This window comes from Suillus discolor (assembly GCF_016758755.1).
Source record: "Suillus discolor strain FC423 chromosome Unknown F5147scaffold_111, whole genome shotgun sequence".
NCBI lineage: Eukaryota > Fungi > Basidiomycota > Agaricomycetes > Boletales > Suillaceae > Suillus > Suillus discolor.
Window position 1 is genome coordinate 51,569 of NW_024541358.1, and position 17,035 is coordinate 68,603.

A 17,035-nucleotide genomic window follows, 5' to 3' on the forward strand; every position below is an offset into this window, starting at 1 on the left:
CATCCGTGAGGGGTAAGCATGAGAACGTCTGGGAAATGGACAGTCTGGCAGTATATTCTTCCTAACTAAAACATGGAAACTGTACATCACTAGCGAGATTCGGCGTGCTCAAGGCCTGTCCTATACCTGTACATAGCTTCTATCGATATTTTCCCAACGTTGACAACGTATGCAACCAGCCCAAGCGCAGTGACGGTGCGGTAGATCACACTTTGAGATGAAAAGCCTGCTATCAACATCGCTGGGGGTGAAATCCATGAGGGAAGAAAAGCACCAAATTACAGAGCAACACACCAAAAACAAAACAATTCAGGGACCAGAAAATGAAGAACATAGGCGTGACTATTGACAACAGGTAGGACCAGACGAAGTAGCGGCCTTGTTTGAGTTGCTGATCATATTCAGGTCAGCCGGTGTAATCAGTATGGCGACAATAAAACTTACTTCTTGAGTGCTGTGACGATCGGTGTGTAGCCAACGTATCGTGCTCGAGCCAGATATCAACATGGAAAATATGGCAAACATGAGTGATGTAAAGAGCAGACAATAGGGAATGGATGGTGTATAGCCGAAGTATGACACAGGAAAGATCATAATGACGAAAACACTACTGATAGCGAGGAGACTTGCCTTTGTGAGAGCATGTCAGCGTCGGCTTCAGTTTGCGAGGCGTGCGCAGTCGGACAACTTACCATGGTGATAGTGTTGCCCAGGATGGTGCACATTCTGGTCCTAACGGTTTCAAAGGCTCGGTCTGATTGAAGCGAATTCCAATGATCATGAAGATTGGGGCATCCAAATGCCAAAAAATAGAGTACCCTCATTACAAAGGACGTGGAACGAAGGGCTTCGGGGAGAGGTTGTTCTTCGGCAGATGCTTTGTTGTCAAGCAGCGACAAGTAACTAGGAAAGGTTGGTGTGAGTGAGTCATACGACAAAGATTACTAAGTTGTGAAAGCGTACCTCAGTGAAATCCATTGAATCAGGAGGAATTGATGCTCATACTAAAGACCAGTAGCCTATTATATTAAGTCTATGCGGCGACACAGCATTTCGAGTTTCCCACCCTTCTTGCTTCGCACTAAAAATTCTGCACTTTGAGCTGCTGAGGCCCACCCGCCCTCACGCGCACGGCTCATCCCTGGATTTTCTCCGCAGGTTCGAAACAATGTTTCGGGTTTTGAGCTCAAATAGCTACACAATCGTATGGCAACTATTGTACGAAATCGGATGTATTCGGCAGTCGAATAGTGACGTCTCGCTGAGCCAAGGCGGGAACTCTCTATATAGCTGCCGATAGGCTTTTAAAGAAAACACCTTGGACCCCAAAGTTAACGCAGGTGGGAGATTTTCGACATAGAGCTATACCATCTTAAGCTTCAACTTATTGTAGTGCCCGCCGCACCGCTTCTTGCCTAGTAACACTGCCTTCCCGATGGCTACCTGTGCAGATAGTAAGTTGGCGGGCAACACGTCACTTAGGCTCAAAATAGACCGTTTGAGTGGGTGCTCGCATCCGCAGGATCTTCGCTCTCCCCAGCGTTCAAGTTGCGGCACAGGTGACACCACTGTCAAATCTTTCGTCCATTCACCCAGGGCCACTCTTGGCTAGGGCTGACATGACATCGGGATGCACAGAATGTGAGACCCAAGGATTCGGTACTGGGTATACTTCTGAAAAACCCGATCATCCCCTCCTAGCTACTAGGAGTCGGGGACTCTCTCCTGCATTATCGTTCCGTCTCTTAGTGTTGCCGTCGACGTCGACATACGGTGGCAGCTGCGCTTCAGTGCCCCGAGTCCGCATTCGTGCTCATCTGGGCACTCGTTACGGTGGTGTTTAGAGCATAACCTAGGTCAGATTTCAGTCTTCATTCTTCATTTAGTATGTTTCTATTGTAGCCGCATGGTAAGGACATACCCCTCTATCAGCACCCATAAATGGACCGTTCACTGTCGGTTTCGAGCGCTACTTCTTTAGTCATGCCAGCGAAACGGAAGAGTACAAACAGCGCCTCAACGAGTGGCGAGGCGGCTCGAGTTGCCCGCACGCCTCACAAATAACGACAAACACAGTACTCTGACTTGAATCTTCGACAATCGATTAACCACTCGCTGCTAAGAGTCCCAGGATCGTTCAGTTCAGGAGAAGATATTCTCTCGAAGATGACCACCCTTTCGCTGGACGAAGAAGTTCGACTATTCACCAACGATGCTCAGCGAGAGAAGTACAGTCTCTTTGGTACTTTGTACGGGATCATTGTCGCACTTGACTACCTCGAGCGCGCCTATGTTCGTGATGCAATTACCGCAGCACAGTATGTTCCCATCTTAAATTCACTTCATGTCAGACTTGGATTTTCAGCCTTGCATTACTCATATCACATCTCTCTGAGTCACTGTCCACTCCTTCCAGGGAGAATTGACTCAGCTTTTTGTAACAAACCTCCCAGCACTTCAGGAGATGGCCGTACTAGGAATGACAAGATATGATATTTTAACTATTACACAATCCATCTCGCGACTGCCGTCCACTATACGCAGTCTCAAGTTCATTGACATGAGGCCGTTCTTCGACATCGAGCCCTTGTCTTCTTTCAGCCCTGTATGGGCCCACTTGACTGATGTCCAGATCGTCGTATGTCACCCGAACGCTGTCCTCCAGCTATGTCCAAATCTCTCCTCAATTCTCCGCGTATGATTCCACCAAAAAGAACCCTTGGAATCATTCACGCATACCAAATTACAATCCTTACGCGTCCTTTATGACGCTTTTCTCACATGCCCTCTATCTGACCTGCTCAATGCTCTATCGCTCCCCAATTTGCGCGCGCTTGAAGCTTGCCGCAATGGCCGCAATACATCTTGGTCTTATAAAGCCATGAAGGCATTGTTGGTACGGTCAAAGTGTTCCCTGGAGACTCTGACTATCGGCGGTCGAGTGACGATAACAGATGCGCAGCGAGCGGAATACCTTATTCTCACTCCTTCCCTCCAAGTAGTAGTGGATCACAGTAGTACATACTTTTGATAATACTGGGTGGTTACATATTTCGGGAAATGACATCTTCAAACTGACAGTAGAAACACCAGCGTAACTTTGGCCGCTTTCAAAGAACTTTACCATTTCTTCATGAAAATTAGTCGTTCAACCTCGCAATGAACGATACATGTTAGAAAGATTGATATTATATTAACTAGATACTCGGGTCGTGACGGCTCAGCCGTGAGGGATAGTCATAACCTGGAAAGCATGAGAACGTCTAGGAAATGAACAGCCTGAAGGACCAAGGTTTTGTCTTCCTGACTGAAACCATGGAAACTGTAAATCACTGGGGATATCCAGCGTGCTCGAGGCTTGCCGCATACTTCCACATAGCTTCTATCGATATTTTCCCAACGTTGACTACGTATGTCACCAGCCCGAGCGCAGTAAGGGCGCGACATATCACACTTTGAGATGAAAAGCCTGCTATCAACATCGCTGGAGGTGAGATCCATGAGGGACCAGGAAAAGCACCGAATGACAGAGCAACACACCAAAAACGAAACAATTCAGGGACCAGACAACGAAGAACATAGGCGTGACTATTGACAACAGGTAGGACCAGATAAAGTAGCGGCCTTGTTTGAGTTGCTGATCATATTCAGGTCAGCCGGTGTAATCAGCATGACGAGAATTCTAGTAAAACCTACTTCTCGAGTCCAGTGCCGATCGGTGTGTAACCAACGTATCAGGCTCGAGCCAGATGTCAACATGGCGATTATGGCAAACATGAGTGATGTAAAGAGCAGACAATAGGGAATGGATGATGTATAGCCGGAGTATAACACAGGAGAGGCCGTACTGACGAAAGCACCACTGATAGCGAGGAGACTTGCCTTTGTGAAAACATGTCAGCGTTGGCTTCAGTTCGCGACGCGCGCGGAGTTGGATAGCTTACCGTGGTGATAGTTCTCCCCAGGATATAGCATATTCTGGTCCTAACGGTTTCGAAGGCTCGGTCTGATTGAAGCGAATTCCAATGATCATGAAGATTAGGGCATCCAAGTGCCAAAAAACAGAGTACCCTCATTGCAATGGACGGGAAGCCAAGGGCTTCGGGGAGAGGTTGTGCGTCGGCAGATGCGTTCTTGTCAAGCTGCAGTAAGTGAGTCAGTTTTTTTTAAGGACAAAGATTAGTACTAAGTTGTGAAAGCGTACATCCATCCTGGGATCGAGAGAATTTTTACTTATGATGCTCATACTAAGATATAGCCTATTATATGGGCGGACGATGCTGTGATCTTTAGCAAATATTCCTGATGAAATCCACTTCAGCGCGGTGGCCACGTTCATGGGCGAGGCTGTTATTAGCGTCCCACGCGTATGCAGCCAGCCAGGGACAAAAAACAGGTGTCCGAACTAATGCTAGTAGTGCTATCCCACGATTTACTATTGTAGTACAGCAAACCAAGTACAGCCCTATCATATTGTAGTACACATTGACGTAATACGGACACTTGTTCTTTGTCTCTGGCTGGCTGCATACGCGTGGCAGCCTCGCAATGAACGTGCCCATTGGCTCCTCCGCCATTTGCTGTACTACAATCATACATGGTACGTTAGTTCGGACTCTTTTTGTTGTTCCTGGCTGGCTGCATACGCGTGGACGCCGCTGCTAATTGCAGCCTCGCGATAAACGCGATACCATTGAATCAGAATTTCATCAAGAATATTTACTAAATCCACAGCATCATCCAATAGTATATCAATCGCCGTGAGCATTAGTCTGTCTCCACATCATGGGTCCCCGGGCCCCTCAGGTTATCAAGGACGACAGTTCTGTCAAAGTACTACCCCCCCGGCGTGAACTTCCTCCTCCAGAATTCACGTCTATTGTAATGAACGTACTCATTTTTTTGGCATTTGGATGCTCAGATCTTCATGATCATTGGAACTCCCTTCAATCAGACCGAGCCTTTGAAGCCCTTAGGAGGAAGTTGTGCTCTATCCTGGGTAACACTATCACTACGGTGACCTATTCAATTTCGCGCGCGTCGCGCACTAAAGCAGACACTGACATACTCCCACAAAGGCAAGTGTCCTCCTCGCGATAAGCGTTGCCTTCGTCAGTACGGCGTCTCCTGTGCCGTACCTGGATTACTCAAGACCTGCTCCCTATTGTCTACTCTTTATGTCTCTCATGCTCGCCATAATCGCGATATTGACATCCGGCTCAAGTATGATGCGCTGGTTACACACTGATCGACGGTGGATTCAAAAAGTAAGTTTTATTCTCGTCACCCGGATTACACCACTGACCTAAATTAATGTGGTCAGCAACTCAAGCAAGGCAGCTTCTTGGTCTTGTTCCACCTATTGTCGATAATCGTGCCTATATTCTTCGTTGTCTGTTCCCTGAATTGTCTCGTATCTGGTGTGTTGCTCCGTTATTTAGTGCTTTCCTGGTCCCTCATGGATTTCGCCCCCAGCGATGTTAACAGCAGGCCTTTCGTCTCACAGCACGGCCTCCCGCGCTGTCACGGCGTTCTGTCTCGTAATATATGTCCTCAACATCGGGACAACATCAGGGAAAACCTCCCGCGAAGATTTCATAAGATTTTCTGAAATTTTCTGACTTTCTGAAAATACATTAAAATATTCCAAGTCCCTCTACGGATGGGTGAAAATTTACAAAAATCCACATGAATACAACAAAATGATTATAATGTGATTAAATCAGGGTATATACTAGAATATCGCAAATCACAAGATATGAAAACGAGGAAATGAGACAAAAGTTGTAACGCAAAGTCCTTGTGCTATCAGGAATGCCCTAGTCGATACTCATCCCATCGAAATCGATTCGCGCAAATGCTGCTTTCAACTCGGCGGATGCAAAGTCAACCACATTGCTGCAGAAAGTTATGAGCAGCATGCAACAAAGATGCGAGACTAGCACATACCTAACAGCCTTGTATTTTCGAGCCATGAGAGAATGGTAAACATGCGGGCCCTTGGTGTAGATTCCGTTGAGCATTTCCATATTGTTGTCAAACATGCCGATGAGACTTTGCCCGAAATCACCACGCTCGCGACCTACATCAACAACGGACTTCAGATCAAGTAGGGAAGAAAAAATCTGGTAGAACACAGTGAGATAGCACTTGAATAGTTAGAATACGACGCACCGCAGTAACCACAGCTGAGACCATGGCACTCGGGATCTCGGGTTCATCGTTGTCATCAAGCACAGAGACAAACCGATCCTTATACTTCTTCCCAACCTGGTCCTGACTCGTAAAAAAGGCTAACTGGCATACAGTGTTGATAGCGGGATGGTCAAATGGCTGACTCAAGATGGGATTGCCCTGTCATGTCCTAAAAGTCAAAGAGGATCAACATTTGCGATGAGCTAAACCGAACCTTGGTGTCAAACTTGTAAATGAAAGTCAGGAGATTGAGCAGGCGGTTGATCTTCTCGTCATCACCCGTCTTGACCCCATATGCACCAGGAACGACGCGATCCGAAATCTCCTTGAGTTTCTTGCGAATCAACCCAATACGCCCATCTGGCTAATCAGTAGCACCACTTGCATGAGAATTGTGGGTTGCGAAAGTATTGACAAGAAACTCACCACTCTGGTGAAAGCTTTCATGTAAGCTTGGTCTTGTTCCAAGCGCTGTAAGACTTCTTTATGCTCTGCTGATGATGCGGCTTCAAGTACTAAGTTGACCATCATGGTGTGGCTGATGTTTCGGTCGTGGAAAGTAGCACTCAAATACCAGCTCTCGTTCGACAAGCTGAATGGCAGCATGAAGAATTACTTGGATATGAGGTTGTTGACTGAGGAGATTGATTGTGTTGTTGCCGTTCCACACAAGATGTGTTAACAAAGACCAAGTGTCTTCCAAGCGGGTACTATTACGAGTTAGCGAATCCGGAATGCTCGAGGTTGATAGTGCCGCAGTGAAGTGCGGAGTCTGTAAATTCAGCCAATCTAGATTCAGAATGCAACTCGAATGCAAAACATACCTCCGCAGCCTTGTGCACAGTTTTCTTGGCCCTTTTCTTGGTAATAGGGACATCCTTTGTTAAATAAGTCATCAACAACACGTAGCGTAGAAAACATGAATCACATACATTGAACTTGGTCTTACTTGTAACAGCCTTCGTGGTTTGACTAGTACTTGTGGCTTGATCGTCATCCGAGTCTGAAGTTGGAATCATGGAGGTGGTGTACGAGCCACTTGGCTTGGAAGAATCTAGGCAGATAGTCACTATAATGCCCAAGAACACCACAAAAAACTCACGGGTTGTAGGTTTCAAGGCTGCCTTAACAGTATTTGTGATGAAATGAGGAGTCTTTGAACCACCATCAATGTGAGTAACTCAACCGGTATTAATCTGTAGGAAATACCTCGTCATAAAATAAATCCTTGAGCTGCTTTGGCTTTTTGCTTTGCAGCTCATCATCATGACTCGATAAAAATTCCGAGTCATCATTCTCAGAATGATCAGACTCAGAAGCCGTGTTACCGTGACCATCAACAGGCTGCTGGTCCAATGAGGGCAAATCAATGTCCTGCTCTCGAGTTTCTCGAGTTCAGCAAGTTAGAAACAAATATGGAAGTATTAATAATAATAAAAATAACACTTACTGCGTAGACGAGGTGGCCTGGCTGTACCATGGTTGGATTCTTCTGGTGGCACAATCTGTTTCTTTATGCTGGTGCCTACTGGACGAAGTGTAAGGAGAACATATTAACAATATGAGGCTTCGACTGACCTGTGAGCTTTTTTTGTTTGCCTTTGCCTGAGTCAGCGATAGATGATGCAGCACGTTTTCGGGTTGCTGGTTTGTCTGCAGCCCAAACTTTTCAAACAGATGAGTTCAAATATAGACACTGCGTCGGCAACACAAACCTTGATTTTTCATTGCTACTTCTTTTGCTTGACGTATTGGCCCTGCGGTGTTAGGAGACATAAAGATTCACTTCATCCATTAAAAAAAAACCTACTACCAACGCTCTCTGAGGTTTCAATTTCGGAAGGGGTGGCTGCTTGAGCAGAGTGTGCGGATGCCATTTCAACCTTCTTCTGCAGCCGTTTTGCTGCAGCTTTTTCTCCGGGTGTCACAGGAGCCTTTGGAGGCATGGTAAGTAAAATATAGTTGTAAGAAAAAGACTGACGAAATGAGTGTGAAGCAAGAAGCGAATTAAAAGAGGGAAATTTTGATGGGGGAAGACAACCTGTAACAAGTGGTTCGAATTGAAGAAGGTTCATGTTCCGCCCGCAAGCTAAACACTAAATCTACCTCGGCTACCTCGTTTCGTCACCACTCACCACTTAAGCACCAAAGCCAACATTTCCATCGCATCCTCGACAATGCACAGTATCAGAGGCAACATAAAATGTCGTCCATGTGGAAAAGAAGGCCTGACTGTGGCTGGATATCACCGCCATGCCACACAGTCTCGAAATCTGCAGTGTCTTGCTCATTATGAGCAAGTAAGCAATGCACAACTAGCGGGCCACATACCAACTGAAACGGCACCAGAATATCACCCATCCACTGGTTATGCCAACAGCATCGATGAAAATATGGACGGTGCTGATGAGATAGATGAGGGTGGTCAGGTTCTACATTTCGAAGGCGACTTTTTTGGTCACTATACCGAAGAAGACTTTGAATGGCCAGACGACCATGGAGTAGTAGAAGGAGACAAGGATGCAGATGAGTCATCGGATGAGGAGGTGGTATTTGATGGCGAAATAGGGTGGGAGCCAGCAGTTCTTAATGCACCTGATGTTGGTGAGCAAGATTCGGAGCAAGAGTCACTGGCAGATCAATATCATCAAGAAACTCGAGCTCACCATCAAAATCCCCGTGATGCCGCAGAAGCTCGATTAGGTCATGCCAGTCCATATATCACACACTTTCCCCTTCCAACTGCAGGTGCTCCAGTCTCTGGACCATCGGAAATGCCACGTGAGCATATCTACGAGGGTTACAGTCAGAAAATTGCAGGGTCAGAAAACATTTACGCACCATTTGAGAGTAAACTCGACTTCGACATAGCCTTATGGGCCAAAATGCGTGGCACAGGCTCTACAGCATTTACTGATCTTCTTGCTATCGACGATGTGGGTCATTAAGTTTTAAGTGAAATGACAAATACAAACTCACCATGTTCTGATCTGCCAGGTACATGACCGTCTCAGGCTCTCTTATAAAAGTTCTCGTGAACTTAACAACATCATTGATAAGAAGCTTCCCACCGGTCGCCCGCAATTTCGCCGCCAGGAGGTTGTGGTTGCCGGAGAAGCTTTTGACGTGTACTTCCGAGATGTTCTGGAATGTGTCAAGGCTCTCTACGAAGATCCAGAATTTGCACCATACCTTGTCTTCGTACCTGAAAGGCATTATGCAGACAAAGACAAGACAATGCGGTTATATCATGATATGCATACAGGGAAATGGTGGTGGCGCACACAGGTTTGTCAACAGCTCTCATTCAGCTCTAAATTCAAACTGATTTGAATCACTGACACGTCACAGAAGGAAATCGAGAAAGAAAAACCTGGAGCGACAATTATCCCGATTATTCTCTCTTCTGACAAGACTCAGGTCACTGTCTTCGGGAATAAGACAGCATACCCAGTATATATGACGATCGGCAACATACCAAAAGACATTCGACGGAAACCTTCACGACATGCCCACATCCTTTTGGCTTACCTTCCAACTACTCGTCTTGAGCACATCAAGAATCGGGCCTCTCGGCGCCGCACTATCACAAATCTCTTCCACGCATGTATGGGGCACATCCTCGAACCACTCAAAAGTGCCGGAGAAGATGGGCTACATATGCGTAGTGGTGATGGCATCACCCGTCGTGGTCATCCCCTTCTTGCTTGCTATGTTGGCGATTATCCCGAGCAAATTCTTGTTTCTGGCGCGATGACAGGTGAATGTCCGAAATGCAATGTCCCGAACGGTGAGCTTGGAAGTAAAGATGCCCTATTCAAGCCACGGGATCTTGAGAGTATTCTCGCTGCTCTCAATATTGCAGATGAAGATCCGATTGGCTTTGCAGAACGTTGTGCCGAGCTTAGGATCAAGCCTATTCAACACCCTTTCTGGCAAGGACTTCCGAAGTCGAATATCTTCCATGCGATTACCCCCGACGTATTGCACCAGCTATATCAAGGACTCGTGAAACACATGATTGCTTGGATCAAATCGGCTTTTGGAGAAGCAGAGATTGATGCCCGTTGCCGTCGACTCCCTCCAAACCATAATATTCGCATCTTCAACAAGGGCATCTCTAGTCTCGCAAGAGTCAGTGGTGCTGAGCACAATCAGATTTGCCGCTTTCTTCTGGGTGTTATTATCGACATTCCCCTTCCCAACAACATTTCAAGCGCTAAGCTTGTTCGAACTCTTCGCGGACTCCTCGACTTCCTGTACTTAGCACAGTATCCATGTCACTCAGCGGAGACACTGCAACTCCTCGATGAAGCTTTGACCCGTTTTCATGACAACAAAGACATATTTGTCACACTTGGCATCCGAACGCAGTTTAATCTTCCAAAGCTTCACTCCTACCAGCACTACCTCCATATGATTCAAGAGTATGGCATGACTGACAACTATAATACAGAATATACCAAACGACTTCATATCGACCTCGCCAAGGATGCATATCGTGCAACAAACCACAAGGACGAGTACAGTCAAATGACTCTGTGGCTTGAATGGCAGGAGAAGATTCTACGGCACGCCAGTTATGTTCATTGGCGCCTCGCTGGTGATCCATTGCCGCAATCGCGTCTACCGCCAGATATGCAGTATGCCAGGGAATACAAGATGACGAAACATCCATCTGTCAAGGCCGCTACCATCGACTCCCTTAGAGACGACTATGGTGCCTCTTTTTTTCGAGCTGCCCTTGCTCGTTATATTGTGCTTCACACTCGCCCAGACGCAACAACTCGAGCTCAGGTGGAACATGCCGCTGGACATGTATATATCCCCTTCGCCTCGCTTCCTATTTTCCATAAGGTCAGGTACAATGTGGTCGACTCCGCTGGCCATAAAGATGAAAGTGTTACCATTGATTCAGTTCACTGTCAGCCTGCACGAAGAGATAAGCGAGGGAATACCGTGCCAGGACGTTTCGATACAGTTCTTGTCAACTGTGGCAATGGGGGAGAGAAGAGTGTGGAAGGTCTGTATATCATTTGGTTGACCGTTTCAAGTCACTGATGAATCATACAAGGTTACCGTGTAGCCCAAGTGCGGGTTATATTTTCGATACCCGAGAAACATCACGCTAGCCTTTTTCCCTCCCATATCTTGATCCCTAAACATTTGGCCTACGTCGAGTGGTTTTCGCCATTCACCGGGACAAGCGAGAGAAATCATGGTATGCACAAGGTCTCGCGATCATACGAAAATGGGGAACAGCTAGTTAGTATAATATCTGTGAAAGATATTCGACGCAGTGTACATCTTATACCAAAATTTGGCCGCTCTGCGCCTCGGGATTGGACTAGCAGCAACGTTTTGGAACTGTGTAGAGACTTTTTTGTTAGCCCATTCACTGATCGTCACGCATACGCAACTATTTACTAGCTTTGTTGACAACTTTTGAAAATATTATGCGAATTTCGAGAAATTTTTGTCGCATTTGCAAAATTCCCGCGGGAGGTTTTCCCTGATGAATATTGATGGAAGCTGTGTGGAAGTACCGCACTAAACGTCAATCTATTTCTCCCACACTTCCTAGTTAGTAAAGATGAGCTGCGCTCCACTGGCCAGGTGCTCATCTGGACACCCGTTTCGGGTTTTTCCTAGTTAGTAAAGACGAGCTGCGCTCCAGTTGGACGATCAACGTGTATGCGAGCACACCATGTTGATCTAGGGCTTTGTAAGCCGCATGTGATTTCCGTTTGACACTCCATAGCACCAGGCCCGTGCGCAAACACATAGATAGCATTGAAATTCACACATTTATTGACTTCCCTTTTTTGTCACTTGCCGCCGGATATTTCCAGAAAAGGAACAGAAAAATCACTCATAAGAAGGCCCTACGTCATATTTCAGTCTTCATTTAGTAGTGGGACTCAAAGTAGATTTTGAAACTCGCTAAAGCTTCAGAAAACTCGCTAAAGTCTTCAGAAAACTCGGCCAGAAAGCCACCAAAACACACGGCACATAGCGGCATCAGAGCAGACTTGGAAACAACACTTGTCATTTTTTGAGGCATGTAGACTACGACAAAAACATGTAGATATAGCTATGTATTTAACGAGCAAGGGAAATTACACGAGATGCAATGAAACAGAAATCCACAGATGTGCGCATATGTGAAATGGTTTGTCGGTGATTTTGCTGAGCGCGTGACAGTGAGGGAGGGGGGACTCCGAAGCATCGAGCAAGAGTCAGCGGACCGTGGGGTCATGCATATAACAGTCCATGTCCGCATGCGCGTTATTACTAGTGTTGTTACGAGGAAAGGAGGGAGGAGCTTGCAGAAGACGCGGATCAATAGGAGGATTGTTGTTGGAAGAGCCGTTAGAAGGTTGGGGCTGGGGGGAGAATGTACTGTGGGGCTGCGGCTGAGCGGAGGATGCGCTGTGTGATGGCCAATCAAGCCCGTCCAGTGTAAGGCAAATATGGAAGAGGAGGATGTGATCGATGCATCGATCATAGTGACAACTTTTGGGAACATCTCGCTGGTCAATGAAAGTAGCGACGCTGATTGTCCATATCAATCAGATGAGTTCATAAGAAGAAGAAGAAAACGCACTAGAGTTCTTATCGAGCATGAAGAAATCAGCAAGCAGATCCTCTGATGCCAACCTCAGTTCCTTCAGGTTAAGCTTCTTGCCAAGCGCCGATGAGCTTGTCTCGGTCTCTTCACAGGTAATGACAACGACAGGGAAGTTGTGGATTAGCGTGGGGGTGTGGTTGAGTGCAGCCGCCATCAGGATGTTATGGGTTGGTGTGGGGGCGTGGTTGAGTGCGGCCGCCATCAGGGTTGGTGTGGGGGCGTGGTTGAGTGCAGCTGCCATCAGAATTGGTGTGGGGGCGTGGTTGAGTGCAGTCGCCATCAACGAGGTCGACGACATCAGCAACGCTGATGGCGGCAGAAATTCAAACTCCGATTCAAACTCCGCTGAATCAGTTGGAGATCGGACAACTGATAAGATAATACCCCTCCCCACTGTGATCATGCCTCGTGTAGCCCTACGTGAAGACCTCCTCAATTCTATTGATAAAGCTACTTTATCATTAGCCAATTTGCAATACCAGAATGCACTCCTAGACGACTGGTCTGACTCCGAGTCTGATATGGACTGGGACACAGATTCAGACTCGGATGATGATGAAGATAGTATCAACATGCCTTTTAGCTCGATGTCCCCCCCATCCCCACTGTCCCCACTGTCACCTTTTGCCAGCACTGTGACTTCTTATTCTTCCTCCGAGTCTAGTGATGAATCCAGTGCTGATGTTGCTGCACATTACAATAGGCTCCAAGACACCATCACTGCACTTCGTGATGAAGTCGAAAGGGCACGGGTACTCCACAAGCCAGATGAACCACCTCCACGAGCACCTCAGCTTCATATGCTAGTTCATCACGAGGAACACCGCCCTCATTTGTTTCGGCAGAAACTTCGTGTTAACCCAGAGATCTTCGATGATATCCTTGATCAGATCTCCGATCACCCTATCTTCCACAACCAGTCCAACAATCCTCAGCTCCCTGTTTCCATCCAGCTTGCCATTTTTCTCAATCGTGCAGGCCACTATGGGAATGCCATTACTCTTGAGGATGTCGCTCAATGGGCAGGTGTGAGCGTTGGGTCAGTTGTCAATTGCTCTCATCGTGTGATGGTTGCAGTGCTCGATGCACATGATAAGTTTATCAACTTCCCAGCAGCTGACTCTGAGGATGCTCACTTGGCTCAGGCATTTGCTGAGTCTCGAACCTGTCCAGAGTGGAGTGGAGGCTTTCTAGCCATTGATGGCTCAACTATGGACCTTTATGCCAAACCTGGCTTTTATGGTGAGGTGTTTTATGATAGGAAATCAAAGTATTCCCTTGGTTGTCAAGTAATGTGTTTTTCTCTATTATCATCAATAAAAAAATTAATTTAATTCTAGGCAGTCATTCTGCCCCACAACCTCCTGATTGTTGATTATTCCCTTGGTCAACCTGGGAGTGTTCATGATGCCTTTGCTTTTCGATCCACTCACCTATATGAAGAGCATGCTGACCTTCTGCCTGATGGTCACTGGGTTTGGGCAGACAGTGCATATCCATTGGAGCCATGGTGTATAGCCCCTTTCAAGAAGCCTCGCAATGGACGGTTGACAAAGAACCAGAAGACATTCAATTATCACCTTTCTAAAGTATGATTTTTGCTTGGGTGGATTTTCAGTGAATTTAAATTTATTTAGGTCCGTGTGCGTGTGGAACACACATTTGCTGTTTTGAAGGGACGGTTCCAGTCTCTCCGAGAGCTCCGGTTCAATATTCAGTCAGAGAAAGACCTGGAGTTTGCTGTGCAGTGGATTAAATGTTGTATCATCCTGCACAACATGATTATCCGCTTTGAATCCCATCATCTCCAGCAGGATGGATTATACAAGAATTCTCTGAAGTGGGCTTGTGTAGAGGGTGAAGACTTCATACCTCAAGAGCATGAAGATGTAGATGGTGATGAAATAGTTGGTGACAGATCTTATGAAGGAGCTCCAGGCCAGGCTACTTGTTTAAAGCTGATGGATCAGCTCTTTGACAGTCCTCATTCAAGGGCTCAATGTAGGAGGGGGTGAAGACCAAGAAAGCTTATATTGACCATGAATGTGTCCTACTAGTAAGATACTTGTACAACATATGTAACATATGTACCATCAAACACAACAACAATGAGAACAAAAAATAAATAAAAATGAGAGCGGCAAAACGATGACATGATGATGATGATGACGACAACGGACGACAACGACGACAACGATGACAATGGACAATGACAACGACAACAATGGACGACAACGACAACGACAACGGACAACGACAACGACAAACGACTCACTCCCCATGCGAGGCAGGAGGTTTGCTACCCTGCATCATCTGATGGAACTGGATCTTGAGGCGTAAGGTTTCCGCTTCCTTGTCGAGGACTAAGGAATGTGCCTCGTGCACTCAAATATCCGTCTCACGAAGGCGGATTTCAGCGTCCTTACTCTCCTGATGGCGTTGGTGATTGACGGCGGCTTGTGAGGACTCGTGCGCACGCGTGTCACGAAGCCACTCGTACTTCTTCGCATCACGATGGTAGTCAGTCTTCGCATCAAGCTTCGCGAGGAAGCGTTGATGCTTCGCCTCATGGCGCGACACAGCACTGGACTGGATGCTCTCAATCTCGTCATTTACCTTGGCAACCTGTTCCTGAACGTCCGACTTAGCTTTCTTCTTCTTCGAGCCTTCGGTGCTGGTCGGCAATGATGTGTGGGGGGTGGGACTTATTAAACTGTCGGATGATGTGTTGCGAGTTGTTGAGGAAGGGGTTGACATGCTGCGGGACATCCCTGACGATGCGATAGAGGGTGTTTTTCTGTGACGCCCCCCACAACTGGAGGGTCGCTGTGTGCCGAATGCCGCACGGCTGTCATAAAAGGGTGTCGGCGATTTCTGCAGCACTTCAAAAGCACTGGGAACGTCGGGAGGAGGAGAGGGCGATGCTGCAAGTTGACGCTTTTTCCCAGCGGCTCTAGCATGGCTGTCAGGGGTCATGGGGTCATCTTCCAAGTGGCGCATTGCATCCCCGAAGGGGGCGGACAAAGCACCACTCAGATCCAGGTCATTGTCATTGTCATTGTCATCAGGGCCATCCATATTACAGTCCGTGTCGTTACGATGAAAGGAGGGAGGAGCTTGCAGAAGACGCGGATCAATAGGAGGATTGTTGTTGGAAGAGCCGTTATCCATGTCCGCATCCGCATCATGATTGGTATTACTAGTGTCGTTACGAGGAAAGGAGGGAGGAGCTTGCAGAAGACGCGGATCAATAGGAGGATTGTTGTTGTAAGAGCCGTTAGAGGGTTGGGGCTGGGGGGAGAACGTACTGTGGGGCTGCAGCTGAGTGGAGGATGCACTGTGTGATGGCAGATGGGGCTGTGATTGGGGGGAGGATGCACTGTGTGATGGCTGAGCGGCACCCTCAAAATTCATCGAGGGACCAGCCCTGCCAGGGTCACCATGCGGCTGTACAAGCGCATAGAGATTACCCGCGTGGTCAACCCCCGGCCTGGATGAATGCGATTTAATCGCAAAAGATGGGATCGAGTGCCACATGCTATCGAGATCGGTATACCATGGAAGTTCAGCATTGACTTCATCTGCAAAGTTCGATCAGTCAATAATCAAGAAATAAGTATAAAGGACTCACCCAATAAGTTGTTCGAGGTAGTCGCGTCCAATGGCACCACACCAGCACCTGTTGCGCTGAACTTGGCCTTGCACTTCTTGTATTTATTTTTGAGACTTGAAATTTTATCAGCATAAATAAGAACAAGAGAAAGAGACTTACGCTGTGATGCGGTTGGCAACTGACACACGAAACTTCTTCAGATCCTGATGATATGTGGTCTTGTATTTGGGGTGGGTCGCAAAGATGAGCTTGGCAATAACATCATGTATTTCATTCTTGTCCTTGCCCGAGGGGGCATCATCAACGTTAGGCATTGCTTTCTTACCATCAGAATAGAACAGGATGCGACAATCAGGTGGGTGAGTAGTCAGATGATTGATGAGGATTGTAGTGAGAGCATGATCCCTTTCCCACTGGATAGCGAACTTGATTGTATCTTGACGATTGGATTCAGGTTGTCGTTGCGACGAGGAGGCCTGCGGATCCATTGGATTTGAGCGCACCTCTTGAGTGTTGGCTCTAAGTCGTGCTGAGCGACGAGCAAGATGGCGAAGGGCAGGCATGGTGTTTCAAACTCCGAAAGCCTGACTTCGAAT

General features: G+C 47.1%; 7 protein-coding genes across 7 annotated transcripts; 2 read left to right on the top strand and 5 right to left on the bottom strand.

Annotated features, from left to right (window-relative positions):
• Positions 1 to 27: 27 nt before the first annotated feature.
• F5147DRAFT_39947 (uncharacterized protein) lies at positions 28 to 794 on the bottom strand. The gene is made up of 3 exons (XM_041429605.1): positions 445 to 794; positions 295 to 391; positions 28 to 241 (listed from the first exon to the last, which is right to left on the bottom strand). The coding sequence occupies exons 1-3, from the start codon at positions 592 to 594 to the stop codon at positions 90 to 92; spliced, it is 399 nt and encodes a 132-aa protein (XP_041285906.1). The 5' UTR covers positions 595 to 794; the 3' UTR covers positions 28 to 89.
• A 1,344-nt stretch (positions 795 to 2,138) lies between these two features.
• F5147DRAFT_841127 (uncharacterized protein) lies at positions 2,139 to 2,701 on the top strand (the record flags this gene model as incomplete). Its single annotated transcript, XM_041444351.1, has 2 exons — positions 2,139 to 2,346; positions 2,417 to 2,701. The coding sequence occupies exons 1-2, from the start codon at positions 2,167 to 2,169 to the stop codon at positions 2,699 to 2,701; spliced, it is 465 nt and encodes a 154-aa protein (XP_041285907.1). The 5' UTR covers positions 2,139 to 2,166.
• A 470-nt stretch (positions 2,702 to 3,171) lies between these two features.
• F5147DRAFT_39963 (uncharacterized protein) lies at positions 3,172 to 4,203 on the bottom strand. Its single transcript, XM_041429606.1, has 4 exons — positions 3,945 to 4,203; positions 3,697 to 3,882; positions 3,541 to 3,637; positions 3,172 to 3,472 (listed from the first exon to the last, which is right to left on the bottom strand). Exons 1-4 carry the CDS (start codon positions 4,074 to 4,076, stop codon positions 3,330 to 3,332), a joined length of 558 nt encoding a protein of 185 aa, XP_041285908.1. The 5' UTR covers positions 4,077 to 4,203; the 3' UTR covers positions 3,172 to 3,329.
• Positions 4,204 to 5,819: 1,616 nt separating this feature from the next.
• Positions 5,820 to 8,141, bottom strand: F5147DRAFT_788296 (uncharacterized protein; the record flags this gene model as incomplete). Its single annotated transcript, XM_041442978.1, has 14 exons — positions 5,820 to 5,898; positions 5,950 to 6,125; positions 6,175 to 6,354; positions 6,410 to 6,559; positions 6,622 to 6,689; positions 6,721 to 6,967; positions 7,020 to 7,073; positions 7,128 to 7,249; positions 7,298 to 7,349; positions 7,405 to 7,583; positions 7,646 to 7,720; positions 7,774 to 7,860; positions 7,911 to 7,952; positions 8,006 to 8,141. The coding sequence occupies 14 exons, from the start codon at positions 8,139 to 8,141 to the stop codon at positions 5,820 to 5,822; spliced, it is 1,647 nt and encodes a 548-aa protein (XP_041285909.1).
• Positions 8,142 to 8,448: 307 nt separating this feature from the next.
• Positions 8,449 to 11,713, top strand: F5147DRAFT_764550 (uncharacterized protein; the record flags this gene model as incomplete). Its single annotated transcript, XM_041440715.1, has 7 exons — positions 8,449 to 8,495; positions 8,576 to 8,799; positions 8,944 to 9,131; positions 9,193 to 9,483; positions 9,547 to 11,218; positions 11,270 to 11,562; positions 11,627 to 11,713. The coding sequence occupies 7 exons, from the start codon at positions 8,449 to 8,451 to the stop codon at positions 11,642 to 11,644; spliced, it is 2,733 nt and encodes a 910-aa protein (XP_041285910.1). The 3' UTR covers positions 11,645 to 11,713.
• Positions 11,714 to 12,103: 390 nt separating this feature from the next.
• F5147DRAFT_658399 (uncharacterized protein) lies at positions 12,104 to 13,400 on the bottom strand (the record flags this gene model as incomplete). Its single annotated transcript, XM_041434436.1, has 3 exons — positions 12,104 to 12,289; positions 12,599 to 12,750; positions 12,803 to 13,400. The coding sequence occupies 3 exons, from the start codon at positions 13,398 to 13,400 to the stop codon at positions 12,104 to 12,106; spliced, it is 936 nt and encodes a 311-aa protein (XP_041285911.1).
• Positions 13,401 to 15,211: 1,811 nt separating this feature from the next.
• Positions 15,212 to 17,002, bottom strand: F5147DRAFT_780618 (uncharacterized protein; the record flags this gene model as incomplete). Its single annotated transcript, XM_041442487.1, has 3 exons — positions 15,212 to 16,407; positions 16,458 to 16,552; positions 16,599 to 17,002. 3 exons carry the CDS (start codon positions 17,000 to 17,002, stop codon positions 15,212 to 15,214), a joined length of 1,695 nt encoding a protein of 564 aa, XP_041285912.1.
• Positions 17,003 to 17,035: the final 33 nt, after the last annotated feature.

Bases quoted from the DNA above. Each gene is read 5' to 3' on its own strand.
- F5147DRAFT_39947 (XM_041429605.1), bottom strand. From the start codon at position 594: ATGATCTTTCCTGTGTCATACTTCGGCTATACACCATCCATTCCCTAT. The intron at 392-444 runs GTAAGTTTTATT...GAATATGATCAG, and splicing joins ATCGTCACAGCACTCAAGAA to CAACTCAAACAAGGCCGCTA. The intron at 242-294 runs GTGTGTTGCTCT...TTTCACCCCCAG, and splicing joins CCTGAATTGTTTTGTTTTTG to CGATGTTGATAGCAGGCTTT.
- F5147DRAFT_39963 (XM_041429606.1), bottom strand. From the start codon at position 4,076: ATGAGGGTACTCTGTTTTTTGGCACTTGGATGCCCTAATCTTCATGAT. The intron at 3,883-3,944 runs GTAAGCTATCCA...GTTTTCACAAAG, and splicing joins TGGGGAGAACTATCACCACG to GCAAGTCTCCTCGCTATCAG. The intron at 3,473-3,540 runs GTGTGTTGCTCT...CGATGTTGATAG, and splicing joins CCTGAATTGTTTCGTTTTTG to CAGGCTTTTCATCTCAAAGT.